Raw genomic sequence first — 20770 nt, 5'->3', positions numbered from 1 at the left:
GTGAACTGAGATCCGGCCACTGCACTCCAGCCCGGGCGACAGGGCGAGACTCCGTCTCAAAAAAAAAAAGAAAAAAATCTTGATTGCCCTAGCCTAAATCATCCCCATGAGAACAATGGAATTTTTAGTATTAGAAAAAAAAAAAAAATTAACTCTCTGCAATATTAAAAAGTTTCTGTACCCTGTATATAGAACCTTGTACTTCATTTCTGGTCTGACTGAAGTAATGTGAAGGGAGATTCTGAATGAGATGTTGGCCTAATTAACATCCTGCATTGACTATCAGAAATGAATTTTTCAGCCAGAAAAGTCTCCCTGACTTTGAACACTGACATTTGAAAACATTATTACAAATACTTTTCCTGCTAGAAATCAGACTGACTGACATACCATTAAAACTCTCCAAAGGGATCTCTAAGTTAGTAAGATAGTCTCACATTCTACTCAGCTTCTGCTTTGGTTCATTTATTTGTTCTTCAGATATTTGTTGAATGTCTAGTTTTTTTTCTTTTTTTGAGACGGAGTCTAGCTCTGTCGCCCAGGCTGGAGTGCAGTGGTGCTATCTCGGCTCACTGCAAGCTCCACCTCCTGGGTTCAAGCAATTCTCGCGCCTCAGCCTCCTGAGTAGCTGGGACTACAGGCACCCGCCATCACGCCCGGCTAATTTTTTGTATTTTTTTAGTAGAGACGGGGTTTCGCCATGTTAGCCAAGATGGTCTCGATCTCCTGACCTCGTAATCTGCCCGCCTCGGCCTCCCAAAGTGCTGGGATTACAGGCGTGAGCCACCGCGCCCAGATGAATGTCTAGTTCTTATTCACTCTGGTAGTATTTAAAAAGGTGAAGCACTTATAGCATTCTGAGTTGCAACTCTCTTTAGGGAAGGATTTACATTTTTATATTATCTTCCTATTATAATGAACTTTAAAGTCATCCAGTCATGCCTAGCACACAAGATTGAAGTTTCAAAATATGTTTCTTGAGTTTTCCAGCTAATACTATTGTTCTTTTTAAGTACTCTTGAAATAAATTCTGGTAATATAGATAGAGAGCTGGAACAGGTTAAAATGAAAAGTTGATAATTTTTATTTAAATTATGAAAATAAGAATAAGAACTTCGCAGAAAAAAAGGAAAATAATTATTTGATAATCTACCCATCATAACATATCCATTTTTATTGTTGGATATTCCCTTCTTTCAAAAGAAAGAAAAAATTCTTTTTCATGGATTTCATTTTCGTGGTGATTTTAGTGTACTTAAAATTTTTATCCTGCCTTTTTAAAAATTTTATGTATATGCATTTCATCATGCCACTATGTATTCTTTAAACAGTCTTACCAACCACATTATATTTCACTGATGGATCCACAGTTCACTTAATCACTTCCTATTGTTGGATTTTTTAAATGCTTTGATTTTTTGGTTTTTAAGTAACACCACAATAAACAATATCATACATATAGCTTTTCTCATCATTTTTAATATTATCTGAAGAAAGATTTTCAAGCTATAAAAATAGAAAATGCAGAATTGTTCTTTCTGAAGTAAGGTTAGAATAAAATAAGGTAGGATTAGAAATGGAAGAGAGAGGGAGTCGCTACTGGATGGTAACTTAAGTCAAAGTGGAAAATGGCGGGGATGCAGAAAAAGGAGGGACTGTTTGAAACATGACTATAAAGCTACTACGGGCAGTCAGTTACATTGTAACCAAGACACTTGTGTCCCTGACTCTCAACTTATGTCATTTTTATCAAAGGTCACAGCGCCCTTTGGGGAGGGGGCAGGAGTGTGTAGGGTTGCCTGTGCCAATGGTCTTTGTATCAGTATGAACCCGTCTTGTTACCCTTCCTTTGATACACATGATCATCTTAAAGATACTGGAAGCCTGGAAAACACCCGTGAATTAGCCCTTTCTGACTCTAAATTTGGAGTCTTTATTTTGCTTCTTATTGTTTCCACCCTATTTCAGGTTTTTGTTTGTTTGTTTCTGTTTTTCATTTGTGATTTGACTGTGAAATTATTTCTAAACATTTTACATTGATTTGAGTGTGAATTTACTTAAGTCAATGAAAGATAATTGAATATATTTTATTCATGTTATGACAAGTGTTCTTCATATATGAAGTGGAATAGTAATGGCTAAGTGACATAATATATATGAAGTGCTTGGCAAACATAAACATTAGTTCTTTTCCCTGCCTTTAACTCAAGTGTCTTCATTTTAGCTGTTGTAGTGAGAACATGTCAAATTGCCTGCAAGTATTTTATTCTCCTGTGCACATTGCACAGCGCCCTGTGAAGGAGCAGTTTTGGCAAAGCAGAGAAATACTCATTTTTGTTCATTTTATGTACAACCCCTTACTCTCTTTTTTCCCCTCCTTGTGTGAATATTTGATTGAAAGTGTAATAGTTTTTCAAATTTCCTTATTGGTAAGCAAAATTTTTTAGTGATTCTCAAAGCACGTTCTAGTAATACAAATAACAATAGTAATCCTAGAGGTGGAGTACTTAAAAGTGGCTGCTGACTTTTAAAGTGTAAAATAGTTTCAAGAGGCTGGGCGTGGTGGCTCACGCTTGGAAACCCAGCACTTTGGGAGGCTGAGGCTGGAGGATTGCTTGAGGCCAGCAGTTTGAGGCCAGCAGTTTGAGACCAGCTTTGGCAACATAGTGAGACCCCCGTCTTTACAAACTTTTTTTTTTTTTTTTTTTTTTTAATTAGCTTGTGTGGTGACATGCACCTACCATACCAGCTACTCAAGAAGCTGAGGCAGGAAAATTGCTTGAGCCTAAGAGTTCAAAGTTACAGTGAGTTATATGATTGTGCCACTCCAGCCTGGGAGACAGTGAGACCTTGTCTCAAAAAGAATATTGTTACAAGAAATTTGAGATTTTTATAATGGATTATTTCACCCACAGCAGATTCAATCATGATATATTTTCCCTAATAATCTTATTATCTAGATGTATTTCAGTGGGAACAGAATTATGACAAAATTCAGATAGAGGTGATTGATAGGTAAAAAGTGTACAAAAAAGTGATAGTTGGTATTCAACATATCCAAATGGCCTGTTTATCTTGATTCCCTCCCACTTAGCATTGCTTGAGTCATGACTAGTCAGAGGTATGATAAAGGTCTGTGGGAGAAGTTAGACCTAGCACTCAGCCACTGGTAAAATTTGCTAGCAAGATGTTGGGTTGGCTCATATCTGCTTCTGATGGAATTAGTTATAATGGAAAAACTTTCCTTTCCTTAACATTTATTTAATGTCCATGTGATGTTATTCAACAAGTGAGTTTCACTGTACCCTGAATTTATATGTAAGTAATTTTATGATAATATATAATATTCAGGCTAAAGAAGACTAAGGAGACATGCAGTGTGGCACCACTTCGGGAGAAATCAAAAGGTAAGCTGACTTGTCCTTTTTTCTGCCACCTGTCTTGGGTGTCATATACCTTATCTTTTAAAAAAATAAAATTCCTTTCTTTTCATTGATTTAATTTTCTTTGTTTTATTACTACTTTTTTTACACTTTGTTTATTTTATAAACTAAGTGGATGTTGGGTTCGTTATAAACATACTTTTATAATTTCAGGACCCTAGGGTAGGCCCTCATCATATCTCACTGGGGCCATTTAGTGCCTGCAAACTGGTCTTCTTGTTTTGAATGTCTGATCTTTGAAATCCTTCAATGCCACAAAAAAGCCTAAAATTTTGACTTCTAATCACATTACTCTCTTCTTCAAAAACAGTGACTCCCTCATTACCCACAGACTGAGTATGAACTCTTTAGCTTAACATTGAACCCTTTACCATCTTCCCTCAGCTTTCCTTTCTAGCTTTATCTTCTAATTGCTATTTTTGTGAGTCCTGTGTACTTATGACTTCTCATACAGAAACTTATCTATATACCAACAGTTTTGGTCCCGAAAAACTACTCTTAAGTCAACTTACTCCTAAGTTCATGGTGACTAAAAGGGTTTATGGTACTAAGGTATATTTTATTTGCCATTTGTCCTTCAGTCTATCAAATGATTCATCCTTTCCCTATGTGCAACGAATATTTTCTTAAAAGCTTAAGCTTTTTATTGAATCAGTACAAATAGCCTAACATCCGAGAAAAGGCCAGGACCAGACAGATTCACAGCTGAATTCTACTAGATGTACAAAGAAGAGTGGGTACCATTCACACTGAAACTATCTAAAAATTTGAGGAGGAGGGATTCCTCTGTAACTCATTCTATGAGACCAGCATCATCCTGATACCAAAACATGCAGAGATACAACAAAAAAAGAAAACTTCTGATCAATATCCCTGATGAACATTGATGTAAAAATCCTCAACAAAATACTGGCAAGCTGAATCCAGCAGCACACCAAAAAGCTTATGCACCACAATTAAGTAGGCTTGATCCCTGCAATGCAAGGTTGGTTTAACATATCCAAATCAATAAGGGGATTCATCACATAAACAGAACTAAAGACAAAACAACATGATTATCTCAACAGATGCAGAAAGGCTTTTGATAAAATTCAATACCCTTTCATGTTAAAAATTCTCAGTAAACTAGGTATTGAAGGACATACCATAAAATAATAAGAGCCATCTATGAAAAACCCACAGCCAACATCATACTGAATGGGCAAAAGCTAGACGCATTCCCCCTGAAAACCAGCACGAGACACTCACCACTCTTATTCAACATAGTATTGGAAGTTCTGACCATAGCAATCAGTCAAGAGAGAGAAATAAAGTGCATTCCAATAAGAAGAGAGAAAGTCAAATGTTGTGGGAAGTCAAGGACCCCAAATGGAGGGACTGGCTGGAGCTACAGCAGAGGAACATAAATTGTGATTTCATGGACTTTTATCAGTTCCCAAATAATACTTTTATTATTTCTTATGCCTGTCTTTTCTTTAATCTCTTAATCCTGTTATCTTCGTAAGCTGAGGATGTACTTCACCTCAGGACCACTGTGATAATTGTGTTAACTGTACAAATTGATTGCAAAACAATCAGACTGGTTCTCTCCTCTCAAACCCTGTTTTCTGTTCTTTAAGATGTTTATCAAGACAATATGTGCACCGCTGAACATAAACCCTTATCAGTAGTTCTGCTTTTGCAATTTGTCCTGTTCCCTCAGAAGCATGTGATCTTTGTTAGACCCTTATTAGTAGTTCTGCTTTTTGCCCTTTGAAGCATGTGATCTTTGTACCTACTCCCTGTTCTTATGGCCCCTCCCCTTTTTAAATCCCTTAATAAAAACTTGCTGGTTTGAGGCTCAGGTGGGCATCATGGTTCTACCGATATGAGATGGCCCAGCTGTAAAATTCCTCTCTCTGTGGACTGTCTCTCTTTATTTCTCAGTCGGCTGACACTTAGGGAAAATAGAAAGAACCTACGTTGAAATATTGGGGGCGGGTTCCCTCAATAGTCAAACTATCCCTGTTTGTAGATGACATGATCCTATATCCAGAAAACCCCATAGTCTTGGCCCAAAAGCTCCTTAAGCTGATAACTTCAGCAAAATTTCAGGATACAAAATCAATGTGCAAAAATTGATAGCATTCCTATACACCAACAACAGTCAAGCCAAGAGTCAAATCATGAACACAATCCCATTCACAATTGGCACAAAAAGAATAGTATACCTAGGAATACAGCTAACCAGGGAGGTGAAAGATCTCTACAAGGAAACTACAAAACACTACTCAAAGAAATCAGAGATGACACAAACAAGTGGAAAAACATTCCATGTTCATGGATAGGAAGACTCAATATAGTTAAAATAACTATGCTACCCAAAGCAGTTTGTAGATTCAATGTGATTCCTATTAAACTACCAATGACATTCTTCATAGAACTAGAAAAAACTATTTTAAAATTCACATGGAACCAGAAAAGAGCCCAAATAGCCAAGGCAAACCTAAAAAAAAAGAACAAAGCTGGAGGTATCATACAACCTGACTTCAAACCATGGTACAGGGCTGTGGTAACCAAAACAGCATGGTACTGGTACAAAAGCAGACACATAGATCAATGGAACACAATAGAGAGATCAGAAATAAGGCCACATACCTACAACAACAAAATAGAGCAGGATAAGGGAAACCAGGAGTTTGAGATGGCCAGGCTGGTCTCAAACTCCTGACCTGAAGTGATCCGCCCACCTTGACCTCCCATAGTGCTGGGGTTACAGGCATGAGCCGCCATGCCTGACTTAATAGACTAGCTTTAACAAAAACTAAAACCCAGTCTTGACTGGATTAAATTGACCTTCCTGACAGAAAAAAATGAAATTCTCTCTGGAGAACTATAAGATGAACCAGAGCCTTGTAAGTTTTCATACACAGTGTCTAGCATCCAGTCAAAACTTAACAGGCATAGAAGAATAACAAAAAGTAAGAGGAGAAACAGACAACAGAAGCAGACCCATAAATAATACAAGCATCTTAGTCTGTGCTGCTATAACAAAATACTGTAAACTGGGTAGCTTATAAATAATACAAATTTAGTATCTTTAGTAACAAGGCTATAATTAGCTCTAAAGCAAGCTGAGAAATGTAATCTATACCTGGATGACCATGTGCCCAGTTAAAATTCTGTTATGGAAGAAGAGGTAAAAGGTTTTAAGAGATTGATTAATAGTTTGCCACAATTCTATTTAAATTAAAATGACTAACTTTCTATTATGGGTATTTTGAAATGCAGTTTTGTCATTTGGTCTTACAGTCATCTACCTTGCCAAAGACACATTATTTCTTGTAATTATTAAATAGATTATTTTGAATTGTCTATGTAGATTATCATAATCATCTATAAATAATGTCAATTTTGTTTCCTCCTTTCCAAATTCTATGCCTTTCTTTCTTTTACTAAGCTGGCTAGAACCACAAATACAATGCTGAGTAGAAGTGAATAGTAGGCATTTTTGGCTTGTTTCTAATTTTAAAGAAAATCCCTTTAATGTTTGTTCATTAAGAATGATGCTTGCCACCAGGCACGGTGGCTCACGCCTGTAATTCCAGCACTTTGGGAGGCCGAGGTGGGTGGATCACGAGGTCAGGAGACGGAGACCATCCTGGCTAACACAGTGAAATCCTGTCTCTACTAAAAAATACAAAAAATTAGCCGGGTGTGGTGGTAGGCACCGGTAATTCCAGCTACTCGGGAGGCTGAAGCAGGAGAATGGCGTGAACCGGGGAGGCGGAGCTTGCCGTGAGCTGAGATTGAGCCACTGCACTCCAGCCTGGGCGACAGAGCGAGACTCCGTCTCAAAAAAAAAAAAAGGAATGATGCTTGCTTTGGGTTTTGAACAGATATACTTAATGAAATTAAAGAAGTTCCCTTTAATTTGCTAAGAGTTTTTTTTCTTTTAAATGAAAGTTGAATTTTACTAAATAATTTCCCTGAACTGATTGAGGTGATCATATTTTTTGTTTAATATTTTAATGTGAAGAATAACATTTACAGATTTTGTAATGTTAAGTCTCTCTTGGATTCCTGAAATACACCCAACTTAGAAGTGACTTATTATTTGTTTATGTTCTGCCATATTTAATTTGCTAATATCTCACTTGCGAGTTTTTACCTATACTGGTAAGGAGAGTGAGATTGCCATGAATTTTCTTTTTTTTTTTTTTTTTTTTTTTTGAGACGGAGTCTCGCGCTGTCACCCAGGCTGGAGTGCTGTGGCCGGATCTCAGCTCACTGCAAGCTCCGCCTCCCGGGTTCACGCCATTCTCCTGCCTCAGCCTCCCGAGTAGCTGGGACTACAGGCGCCGCCACCTCGCCCGGCTAGTTTTTTGTAGTTTTTAGTAGAGACGGGGTTTCACCGTGTTAGTCAGGATGGTCTCGATCTCCTGACCTCGTGATCCGCCCGTCTCGGCCTCCCAAAGTGCTAGGATTACAGGCTTGAGCCACCGCGCCCGGCCGAATTTTCTTTTTTGTTCTGTCCTTGTCTGGATTCAGTGTCCACATTATAATGGTCTTATGGAATGAATTGGGGACTATTCCTTCTCTTTCTACTCTCTGAAGGATACGACCTAAAATTGGAATGATTTTTCTCTCAAAAGTTAGAGGAAATTCATTTGTAAAATTCATTTGGGTTACTTGTTTTCTTTGGGAGAATCTTTTAATATTGGCTCAATCATTTTAAATTTAGGGCTCTTAAGGTATTCTAATTTTTCAATCAGTTTTGGTAAGTTATATTTTCTAGAAACTTTTGCATTTTGTCTAAGTTTTAAAAATTTATTAGCATTAAGTTTAGTCTTTGCTTTATCTGTAATTCTGTTCCTCTTTTCCCAATATTATGTATTTTGTGCCTTCTTTTATTGTCTTGAGTAATGTCACCAGAGGCTTTCCTTTTTTATTAGTTTTTTCAATGAAGAGCTTTTGTCTTTTTAAAAAATCTCTTTTATTGTAACTTGGTTTTCTACTTCATTGATTTCTCCCCTTTCCTATATTATCTTTTTCCTTCATGTTCTTTGGGTTTACTCTTTTCCTAATGTGTATCTAATACCTATGTTTTAAATTTTCAACCTTCTTTACTAACATAGACATTTTAGGATATAAACCTCTCTCTTTTGCTCCATTACACAACTTTTGTGGTATTTATCATTTAGCAACAAATATTTTATATTTATTATGATTTCTTTTTTGACTGATAATTTAGAAAGTGTGTTGATATGGTTTGACTGTGTCCCCACCGAAATCTCATCTTGAATTGTCCTTCCCATAGTTCCCATGTGTTGTGGGATGGACTCAGAGGGAAATAATTGAATCATGGGGGTGGTTCCCCCATACCGTTCTCGTGGTAGTGAATAATTCTCAGGAAATCTGATTTTTTTTTTTTTTTTTTTTTTTTGAGACGGAGTCTTGCTTTGTCACTCAGGCTGGAGTGCAGTGGCGCGATCTCTGCTCACGGTTATCTCCACCTCCCGGGGTCCTGCCATTCTCCTGCCTCAGCCTCCCGAGTAGCTGGGACTACAGGCGCCCCCACCACGCCCGGCTGATTTTTTGTATTTTTAGTAGAGACGGGGTTTCACCGTGTTAGCCAGGATGGTCTCAATCTCCTGACCTCGTGATCTGCCCGCCTGGGTCTCCCAAAGTGCTGGGATTACAGGCGTGAGCCACCGCGCCCGTTGGTTTTATAAGAGGAAACCCCTTTTGCTTGGTTCTCATTCTCTCTTATCTAACGCCATGTAAGACGTGTCTTTCGCCTTCTGGCGATTGTGAGGCTTCCCCAGCCAGGTTTCGGAACTGTGAGTCCATTAAACCTCTTTTTCTTTACAGATTACCCAGTCTCAGTGTGTCCTTATCAGCAGTGTGAAAATGGACTAACACATGTGTATACATTTCTAAATATTTCAGAATTTTAAATTTATCTTATTATTAACAACTTCTAACTTAATTGCATTTGTGTGTATGATACTGATTCTTTGAAGTTTTTTCAGGTTTGCCTAATGCCTGCAATCTAGTTATTTTGCTGCCAGAGGGTCTTTTAAAGTGTCAAGTCCATTGTACTGCTAAGAACAGAAGTCCTGATCATATTCTTAACTCTCAGCTATTTCTCTCTGAACTCCTCACTCATATTACCCCTGCAAACAAAACAAACAGAAAAATAACAACTACATTGGAGAACTGACGATAGTGCTTTTTTTGACACTTGAAACTGAAGTTAAATAATAGTATTTTAAAGTAACATAGGTCAGTATATTATTGTCAACGCTCCATATATGTTTTTAAATAGAAGTATTTCTACATATTTATGTATTTGGGGTAATATGTAGTGATTTGAACTTTGATGAATCTGGGTTCAAATCCTGACTTTGACAGTTACTAAGTATGTGCACTTGGGCCAGTTATTTAGCATCCCTAAATTGTCTTTTTAAAATCTGTAACTCGGGATAGTACAGATGACTCGTTCATAGTAGTGTTGTATGGATAAAATAGATGTAAAATACTTGACAAAGATCATTCAACAAATGCTATCTGTTGTATTACTGCCACCCTATGATAGAAGCTTAATGCTATTTCAGTTAAGTGAATAAGTTTATTTTACGTTACAATTTTACTTCACTTAGCATTTATGATAAATGTTTTTACTAGAATAAAATAACTTGATAGGCATGTAAAATATGAAATGAGTTAATTATTTGTGGAGATGATGCCTTTTGCTTTGAAATAAATCTCACAGTTGTCCTATGTTTTAAAAAGTATTGTACAGGCCGGGCGCAGTGGCTCACGCCTGTAATCCCAGCACTTTGGGAGGCCCAGGCGGGCGGATCACGAGGTCAGGAGATTGAGACCATGCTGGCTAACACTGTGAAACCCCGTCTCTACTAAAAATACAAAAAATTAGCCAGCGTGGTGGCAGGCGCCTGTAGTCCCAGCTACTTGAGGGGCTGAGCCGGGAGAATGGTGTGAAGCCGGGAGAATGGTGTGAACCCGGGAGGTGGAGCTTGCAGTGAGCCGAGATTGGGCCACTGCACTCCAGCCTGGGCGACAGAATGAGACTCCATCCTCCATTTCAAAAAAAAGAAAGAAAAAAGAAAGTAAACATGGCATTTCTAATTCAAAATATATGTTATATCAAAAACTAGTAGTTTTTTTTTATTTTCTGAGTACATAGTGGGTGTATATGTTTATGGGGTATTTGAGATATTTTGATACAGGCATACAATGTGTAATAATCACATATGGGTGAATGGAGTATCCATCCCCTCAGGCATTTCTCCTTTGTGTTACAAACAATCCAATTATACTCTTTTAGTTATTTTTAAATGTACAATTAGATTATTATTGACTATAATTGCCCTATTGTGCTATCAAATACATGTTCTTATTCATTCTTTGTATTTTTTGTACCTATTAACCATCCCCACTTCCCCCCTCCCCCCATCTCTCCTCCACTATCCTTCCCAGCTTCTGGTAACCATCCTTCTATTCTCTATCTCCATGAGTTCAATTGTTCTAGTTTTTAGCATCCACAAATAAGTGAGAATATGTGAAATTTGTCTTTCTGTGCCTGGCTTATTTAACCTAACATAATGATCTCCGGTTCCATCCATAATGTTGCAAATGACAGGATCTCATACTTTTTTATGGCTGAATAGTACTCCATTGTGTATATGTACCACATTTTCTTCATCCATTCATCTGTTGATGGACATTTCAGTTGCTTCCAAATCTTGGTTATTGTGAACAGTGCTGCAGTAAACATAGGAGTGCAGATACCTCTTTGATACACTAATTTCCTTTCTTTTGGGTATATACCTAGCAATAGGATTGCTGGACCATGCGGTAGCTCCATTTTTGGTTTTCTGAGAAACCTCCAAACTGTTCTTCACAGTGGTTGTAGTAATTTACATTCCCACTAACAGTGAATGAGGGTTCTCTTTTCTCTACGTCCTGGCCAGCATGTGTTATTTCCTGTCTGTTAGATAAAAGCCATTTTAATTGGGGTTAAATGATATCTCATCGTAGTTTTGATGTCTCTGATAATCAGTGATGTTGACCACCTTTTCATATGCCTGTTTGCTGTTTGCATATCTTCTTTTTGGAAATGTCTATTCAAGTCTTTTGCCCACTTAATTAATTAATTTTTATTAACATGAGAGTTTAAATGAGACAGAGTCTTGCTATGTTGCCCAGGCTGGTCTTGAACTTCTGAGCTCAAGGGATCTGCTCACCTCAGCCTCCCAAAGTGCTGGGATTATAGACGTGAGCCACCCTGCTCAGCCCTTTTGTCCATTTTTAAATGGGATTATTAGACTTTTCCCATAGAGTTGTTTAAGCTCCTTATATATTCTGTTTGTTAATCCTTCGTAAGATGGGTAGTTTGCAAATATTTTCTCCCATTCTGTAGGTTCTTTTTGTTTTGTTGTTTCCTTTGCTGTACAGAAGCTTTTTATTAATAACTTGATGTGATCCCATTTGTCCGTTTTTGCTTTGTTTGCCTGGTCTTCTAGGGTATGACTCAGGAAATCTTTGACCTCTCCAATATCCTGGAGAGTTCCCCCAATGTTTTCTTTTAGTATTCATAGTTTGAGATCTTAGATTTAAGTCTTTAATCCATTTTGATTTGATTTTTTTATATGGTGAGGGATGGGGTGTGGTTTCATTTTTCTGCATAATATCCAGTTTTATAATATCCATAATATCCAGTTTTCCCAGCACCATTTATTGATGAGACTGTCTTTTCCCTAGTGTATATTCTTGGCCCTTTTGTTGAAAATGAATCCACTATAGATGTATAGATTTGTTTCTGCATTGTTTATTCTGTTCCATTGGTCTATGTGTCTGTTTTTATGGCAGTACCATGCTTTTTCTGGGTTGATATACCTCAGTAGTGTAAGAACTGGTAATGTGTAATAGTCATTTGTGGAAGAAATATTTCAGTCACATTATATTTAATAGAATATCATTCGTGTATGCTTAATTCATTTTAATAGCTGATTCCCCACCTCCTCCTCCAGGTTCTGGCTTCAGTGATCCTCTCACTGGAGCACCATCTCAATACTTAGAGAGACTTTCCAAAATAGCCATATTGGAATATGATACCATTCGTCAGGAAACAACCAAAAAATCAAAAAAAGGCAAGAAATGAGAGCTCCGAGACTGCTGAGAAATGTCGTACAGTGTGATGCTTTCTTCAGTGACTTTTATTTTTTTTTATTTTTATTTTTTTTGAGACGGAGTCTCGCTCTGTCACCCAGGCTAGAGTGCTGTGGCCGGATCTCAGCTCACTGCAAGCTCCGCCTCCCGGGTTCACACCATTCTCCTGCCTCAGCCTCCCGAGTAGCTGGGACTACAGGCGCCCGCCACCTCGCCCGGCTAATTTTTTTATATTTTTTAGTAGAGACAGGGTTTCACCGTGTTAGCCAGGATGGTCTCGATCTCCTGACCTTGTGATCCGCCCGTCTCGGCCTCCCAAAGTGCTGGGATTACAGGCTTGAGCCACCGCGCCCGGCTCTTCAGTGACTTTTAAGCTTTATATTTTCTTTTTTTATGTGATACGATGCAAAATGATTTATATAAAAATGGAAATGTAAATAGGAAATAAATATGTTATAGATGAGTCATTGTATTTTGTTAACATTACAGAGACAAGTTATATTTTTTCCTTATTTATGTTGAAGGACTATAAATTATGGTTTATGGGAAAATAAGCATAAGATAAATTTTATTCCATGAGTTTTACATACATTGATTGTGTGTTTTGATTCAATTTGATACTCTTGAGTGTCTATTTTGTGCAATGACCTTGGCTAGCTGCTAGGGAAGATTTAAGATAACGTGAGGTCTTGAGGGCAGCACAAGATGGCTGAATAGGAACAGCTCCGGTCTGCAGCAACCAGCATGATCAACACAGGAGATGGGTGATTTCTGCATTTCCAACTGAGGTACATGGTTCATCTCACTGGGACTGGTTGAACAGTGGATGCAGCCCATGGGGGGTGAACCGAAGCAGGGCAGGGCATCGCCTCACCCGGGAAGTGCAAGGGGTTGGGGGATTTCCCTTTCCTAGCCAAGGGAAGCCATGACAGACTGTACCTGGAAAAATGGGATACTCCTGCCCAAATACTGTGCTTTCCCAAGGTCTTAGCAACTGACAGACAAGAAGATTCTCTCCTGTGCCTGGTTCAGTGGGTCCTATGCCCATGGAGCCTTGCTCACTGCTAGGGCAGCAGTCTGAGATGAAACTGTAAGATGGCAGCCTGGCCGGGGGAGGGGCGTCTGCCATTGCTGAGGCTTGAGTAGGTAAACAAAGCAGCTGGGAAGCTCAAACTGAGCACAGCCCACCGCAGCTCAGCAAGGCCTCTAAAGACTCCACCTCTTGGACAGGGCATAGCTGAACAAAAGGCAGCAGACAGTTTCTGCAGACTTAAATGTACCTGTCTGATAGCTCTGGAGATAGCAGTGGTTCTCCCACCATGGTGATTGAGCTCTGAGAATGGACAGACTGCCTTCTCAAGTGGGTCGCTGACCCCTGTGTGACCTAACTGGGAGACACCTCCCAATAAGGGCCAACAGACACCTCATATAGGCAGGTGCCCCTCTGGGACTAAGCTTTCAGAGGAAGGATCAGGCAGCAATATTTGCTGTTCTGCAATATTTGCTGTTCTGCAGCCTCCACTGGTAAACAGGGTCTGGAATGGACCTCCAGCCAACTACAACAGACCTGCAGCTATTGCAGCTATTCTGCGGCCTCCGCTGGTGAACAGGGTCTGAAGTGGACCTCCCAGGCAAACAGGGTCTGGATTGGACCTCCAGCAAACCCAAACAGACCTGCAGCTGAGGGACCTGACTATTTGAAGGAAAACTAATGAACAGAAGGGAATAGCACCAACATCAACAAAAAGGACATCTACACCAAAACCCCATCTGTAGGTCACCAACAGCAGAGACCAAAGGTAGACAAAACCACAAAGACGGGGAGAAACCAGAGTAGAAAAGCTGAAAATTCTAAAAACTAGAGTGCCTCTCCTCCGCTTCTTGCCAGCAATGGGACAAAGCTGGATGCAGAATGATTTTGATGAGTTGACAGAAGTAGGCTTCAGAAGGTTGGTAATAACAAACTTCTCCGAGCTAAAGGAGCATGTTCAAACCCATTCCAAGTAAGCTAAAAACCTTGAAAAAAGGTTAGACAAACGGCTAACTAGAATAAACTGTAGAGAAGACCTTAAATGACCTGATGGAGCTGAAAACCATGGCACGAGAACTTTGTGACACATGCACAAGCTTCAATAGCCGATTTGATCAAGTGGAAGAAAGGGTAGCAGTGATTAAAGATCAAATTAATGAAATAAAGCAAGAAGAGAAGTTTAGAGAAAAAAGGGTAAAAAGAAATGAACAAAACCTCCAAGAAATATGGGACTATGTGAAAACACCAAATCTATGTTTGATTGGTGTATCTGAAAGTGATGGGGAGAATGGAGCCAAGTTGGAAAACACTCTTCAGGATATTATCCAGGAGAACTTCCCCAGCCTAGCAAGGGAGGCCGACATTGAAATTCAGGAAATACAGAGAACACCACAAAGATACTCCTCAAGAAGAGCAACCCCAAGACACATAATTGTCAGATTCACCAAGGTTGAAATGGAGGAAAAAATGTTAAGGGCAGCCAGAGAGAAAGGTCGGGTTACCCACAAAGGGAAGCCCACCAGACTAACAGTGGATCTCTTGGTGGAAACCTTACAAGCCAGAAGAGAGTGGGGGCCAATATTCACCATTCTTAAAGAAAAGAATTTTTTTCAACCCAGAAGTTCATATCCAGCCAAACTAAGTTTCATAAGTGAAGGATAAATAAAATCCTTTACAGACAAGCAAATGCTGAGAAATTCTGTCACCACCAGGCCTGCCTTACAAGAGCTCCTGAAGGAAGCACTAAACATGGAAAGAAACAACCAGTACCAGCCACTGCAAAAACATGCCAAATAGTAAAGACCATCGATGCTATGAAGAAACTGCATCAATTAATGGGCAAAATAACCAGCAAACATCATAATCACAGGATCAAATTCACACATAACAATATTAACCTTATATGTAAATGGGCTAAATGCCCCAATTAAAAGACACAGACTGGCAAATTGGATAAAGAGTCAAGACCCATCAGTGTGCTGTATTCAGGAGACCCATCTCATGTGCAGAGACACACATAGGCTCAAAATAAAGGGATAGAGGAAGATCTACCAAGAAAATGGAAAGCAAAAAAAAGCAGCGGTTGCAATCCTAGTCTCTGATAGAACAGACTTTAAACCAACAAAGATCAAAAGAGATAAAGAAGGCCATTACATAATGGTAAAGGGATCAATTCAACAAGAAGAGCTAACCTAAATATATATGCACCCAATACAGGAGCACCCAGATTCATAAAGTGAGTCCTTAGAGACCTACAAAGAGACTTAGATTCCCACACAATAATAATGGGAGACTTTAACACCCACTGTCAACATTAGACAGATCAACGAGACAGAAGGTTAACAAGGATATCCAGGACTTGAACTCAACTCTGCACCAAGCAGACCTAATAGACATCTACAGAACTCTCCACCCTAGTCAACAGAATATACATTTTCAATACCACTTCACACTTATTCTAAAATTGACCACATAATTGGAAGTAAGCACTCCTCAGCAAATGTAAAAGAACAGAAATCAAAAAAACTGTCTCTGAGACCACAGTACAATCAAATTAGAACTCAGGATTAAGAAACTCACTCAAAACCACACAACTACATGGAAATTGAACAACTTGCTCCTGAATGACTACTGGGTAAAGAACAAAATGAAGGCAGAAATAAAGATGTTATTTGAAACCAATGAGAACAAAGACACAATGTACCAGAATCTCTGGGACGCATTTAAAGCAGTGTGTAGAGGGAAATTTATAGCACTAAATGTCCACAAAAAAGCAGGAAAGATCTAAAATCAACACCCTAACACCACAATTAAAAGAACTAGAGAAGCAAGAGCAAACAAATCCAAAAGCTAGCAGAAGTCAAGAAATAACTACAATCAGAGCATAACTGAAAGAGATAGAGACACAAAAAACCCTTCAAAAAATCAATGAATCCAGTAGCTGGTTTTTTGAAAAGATCAACAAAATTGATAGACCACTAGCAAGACTAATGAAGAAGAAAAGAGAGAAGAATCAAATAGATGCAATAAAAAATGATAGACCACTGATACCACAGATATACATACTACCATCATAGAATACTATAAACACCTCTATGCAAATAAAGTAGAAAATCTAGAAGAAATTGATAAAATTTCTGGACACATACACTCTCCCAAGACTAAAATAGGAAGAAGTTGAATCACTGAATAGAACAATAACAGGCTGTGAAATTGAGGCAATAATTAATAGGCTACCAACCAAAACAAGTCCAGGACCAGATAGATTCACAGCTGAATTCTACCAGAGGTATAGAGAGGAGCTGGTACAATTCCTTCTGAAACTATTCCAATCCATAGAAAAAGAGAGAATCCTCCCTAACTCACTTTATGAGGCCAGCATCATTCTGATAGCAAATCCTGGCAGAGACACAACAAAAAAAGAAAATTTTTAGACCAATATCCCTGATGAACATTGATGCAATAATCCTCAGTAAAATACTGGCAAACCGAATCCAGCAGCACATCAAAAAGCTTATCCACCATGATCAAGTTGGCTTCATCCCTGGGATGCAAGGCTGGTTCAACATATGCAAATCAATAAATGTAACCCATCACATAAACAGAACCAATGACAAAAACCACACGATTATCTCAATAGATGCAGAAAAGGCCTTCGACAAAATTCAACAGCCCTTCATGCTAAAAACTATCAATAAACTAGGTATTGATGAAACATATCTCAAAATTATAAGAGCTATTTATGATAAACCCATAGCCAATATCATAATGAATGGGCAAAAACTGGAAGCATTCCCTTTGAAAACTGGCACAAGACAGGGATGCCCTCTCTCACCACTCCTATTCAACATAGTGTTGGAAGTTCTGGCCAGGGCAATCAGGCAAGAGAAAGAAATAAATGGTATTCAATTAGGAAAAGAAGAAGTCAAATTGCCCCTGTTTGCAGATTACATGATTGTATATTTAGAAAACCCCATTTTCAGCCCCAAATCTCCTTAAGCTGATAAGCAACTTCAGCAAAATCTCAGGATACAAAATCAATGTGCAAAAATCACAAGCATTCTTGTAGGGGGCAAACAGCCAAATCATGAGTGAACTCCCATTCACAATTGCTACAAAGATAACAAAATACCTAGGAATCCAGCTTACAAGGGATGTGAAAGGCCTCTTCAAGGAGAACTACAAACCACTGCTCAACAAAATTAAAGAAGACACAGACAAATGGAAGAACATTCCATGCTCATGGATAGGAAGAATCAATATCGTGAAAATGGCCATACTGCCTAAGGTAATTTATAGATTTAAGCTACCATCGAGCTACCAATGGCTTTTTTCACAGAATTGGAAAAAATTAATTTAAAGTTCATATGGAACCAAAAAAGAGCCCACATTGCCAAGACAATCCTAAGCAAAAAGAGCAAAGCTGGAGGCATCATGCTACTTGACTTCAAACTATACTAAAAGGCTACAGTAACTAAAACAGCATGGTACTGGTACCAAAACAGAGATATAGACCAATGGAACAGAACAGAGGCCTTAGAAATAACACCACACATCTACAACCATATGATCTTTGACAAACCTGACAGAAACAAGCAATAGGGAAAGGATTCCCTATTTAATAAATGGTGGTGGGGAAACTGGCTAGCCATATGTAGAAAGCTGAAACTGGATCCCTTCCTTACACCTTATATGAAAATTAACTCAAGATGGATTAAAGACTTAAATGTTAGACCCAAAACCATAAAAATCCTAGAAGAAAGCCTAGGCAATACCATTCAGGACATAGGCATAGGCAAGGACTTCATGACTAAAACACCAAAACCAATGGCAACAAAAGCCAAAATAGACAAATAGGATCTAATTAAACTAAAGAGCTTCTGCACAGCAAAAGAAACTACCATCAGAGTGAACAGGCAACCTACAGAATGGGAGAAAATTTTTGCAATCTACCCATCTGACACAGGGCCAATATCCAGAATCTACAAAGAACTCAAAGAAATTTACAAGAAAAAGCAAACAATCCTATCAAAAAGTGGGCAAAGGATATGAACAGATACTTTTCAAAAGAAGACATTTTGAAACATGAAAAAAGGCTCATCGTTACTGGTCATGAGAGAAATGCAAATGAAAACCACAATGAGATACCATCTCACACCAGTTAGAATGGCGATCATTAAAAAGTCAGGAAACAACAGATGCTAGAGAGGATAGGGAGAAATAGGAACACTTTTACACTGTTGGTGGGCCTGTAAACTATTTCAACCATTGTGGAAGACAGTGTGGCAATTCCTCAAGGATCTAGAACTAGAAATACCATTTGACCCACCAATTCCATTACTGGGTATATACCCAAAGGATTATAAATCATGCTACTATAAAGACACATGCACAGGTATGTTTATTGTGGCACTATTCACAGTAGCAAAGACTTGGAACAAACCCAAATGTCCATCAGTGATAGACTGAATTAAGCAAATGTGGCACATATACACCATGGAATACTATGCAGCCATAAAAAAGGATGACTTTAGGTCCTTTGCAGGGACATCAATGAAGCTGGAAACTATCATTCTCAGCAAACTATCACAAAGACAGAAAACCAAACACGGCGTGTTCTCACTCATAGGTGAGAATTGAAAAAGGAGAACACTTGGACACAGTGAGCAGGGAACATCACACACCAGAGCCTATTGGGGGATGGAGGGCTGGGAGAGGGATAGCATTAGGAGAAATACCTAATGTAAGTGACGAGTTGATGGGTGCAACAAACCAACATGACACATGTATAGCTATGTATCAAACCTGCACCTTGTGCACATGTACCCTAGAACTTAAAGTATAATAATTTTTAAAGAAGTGAGGTCTTACTGTTGAGGTCAGAAAAATGTCTTCTTTTTCCCTGCTTGAGTTTGGAAACAGTTGCTAGATAAGTATTCAAGCTGATGACGATGAAAATTGAGCTTGGTTTGCTGATCAACGCAGGATAGGAAGCCCTGTCTTAGATGTGTAGCAATAAGGGGGCTTCCCATTACTGGCCTTCAGAATCGGGCAGATGAACACGCACAGGTAGTGCGAACACCCTCAGTTTCACCTGCACATCAGTTCCTTTACTGTCGTGTATAACAGGGCCTCTTCACTGTGTAGACAGGCAGGTCCCTGAGGGGAAAAGGGAGGTGGGGACAAATGCTCTTCGTCTCCATGGGGAGGAGAACGAAAGTCTAGGTCAAGATGAAAACCCCTTTTTGAAAAAGCCTGAGGAGTGGGGAAAAGTGTACATCTCTATCCCTTTCTGAGACACAGGGAGAAAGCAAGGATATGACTGTGATGCCAAGGAGGGTGGGCTCTGGGCCATAAGAGAGTCACAGAATGTTACAGAGGTTTACAAATGGGAAGTCACATCCAGCAGGGTGCTCACAGAAAGCTCCAAGGAAGATATGGTGTTGGAAATGGGCTGTAAAGACAGGAAAGAAGGAAAGAGGGCATTTTCAGAAAGGGGGAAATAGAAGTAAAGATGCTGTGCATTCAGGAATGTCGCACTTGGCTGGAGCACTAGGTATTCTAGAGCAAGTGTCATAAATCCATGTGCCTGCAGGCACCAAGGCAGCACCAGATTGAGTGACACCAGTCAGGTGAAGGCTGTAGTGAACTGGGGCCTGTTTCTGCCTTTCAAAGGGCTCTAGTTGCCTAGCCTCAGCCCTTTGTGCCATGCGGGTTCAAAGTTGCCAGACATCCCAGCTTTTCATGTTGGGATCCAGAAGCCAGAATCTGGATTTCTACATGAAACCTTCCAATGTATAAATGTTAGCAACTAATTTGAAATAAGCAACTAATTCAAAATTTATAAAGCCATTGTGTTTCCCAAAGAAAATTATATATGCAAGCTAGATCTGGCTTTGTGGGGCAATTCATGCACAACCTCAGGGACAAAGGAATAGAGGGCAGTAGGTCCCAAAAGATAACTTGATCATCTGTGGTAGAGAGCCTCAGATGCCAAGCATGAATTTATATTTAATCTTTCCCAGTGGGAGATTTTGAGAATGCAAGTAAGTTATTGCTTCTGTGATTAAGGATGAAGGTTCATCATTTGTAGGCTAGATGGTAACAGGGGGACGTTGAA

At 39.0% G+C, this 20770-nt stretch overlaps 1 protein-coding gene across 2 annotated transcripts in view; it reads left to right on the top strand.

Annotated features, from left to right (window-relative positions):
* CUNH8orf89 (chromosome unknown C8orf89 homolog) overlaps positions 1 to 12687 on the top strand; it is a 59490-nt gene extending 46803 nt beyond the window's left edge. For both annotated transcript variants that reach the window (XM_033203582.1, XM_033203583.1), the window contains exons 4-5: positions 3352 to 3407; positions 12482 to 12687. In XM_033203582.1, the coding sequence (XP_033059473.1) occupies positions 3352 to 3407; positions 12482 to 12612 (187 nt within the window). In that variant the 3' untranslated portion in view covers positions 12613 to 12687. The remainder of the gene's footprint in view (positions 1 to 3351; positions 3408 to 12481) is intronic.
* The last annotated feature ends 8083 nt before the right edge of the window (positions 12688 to 20770 follow it).

This window comes from Trachypithecus francoisi, unplaced genomic scaffold, assembly GCF_009764315.1.
Source record: "Trachypithecus francoisi isolate TF-2019V2 unplaced genomic scaffold, Tfra_2.0 Lachesis_group7, whole genome shotgun sequence".
NCBI lineage: Eukaryota > Metazoa > Chordata > Mammalia > Primates > Cercopithecidae > Trachypithecus > Trachypithecus francoisi.
The sequence above is the reverse complement of the archived record's forward strand: the minus strand, read 5'-3'. Positions and strand labels throughout refer to the sequence as shown.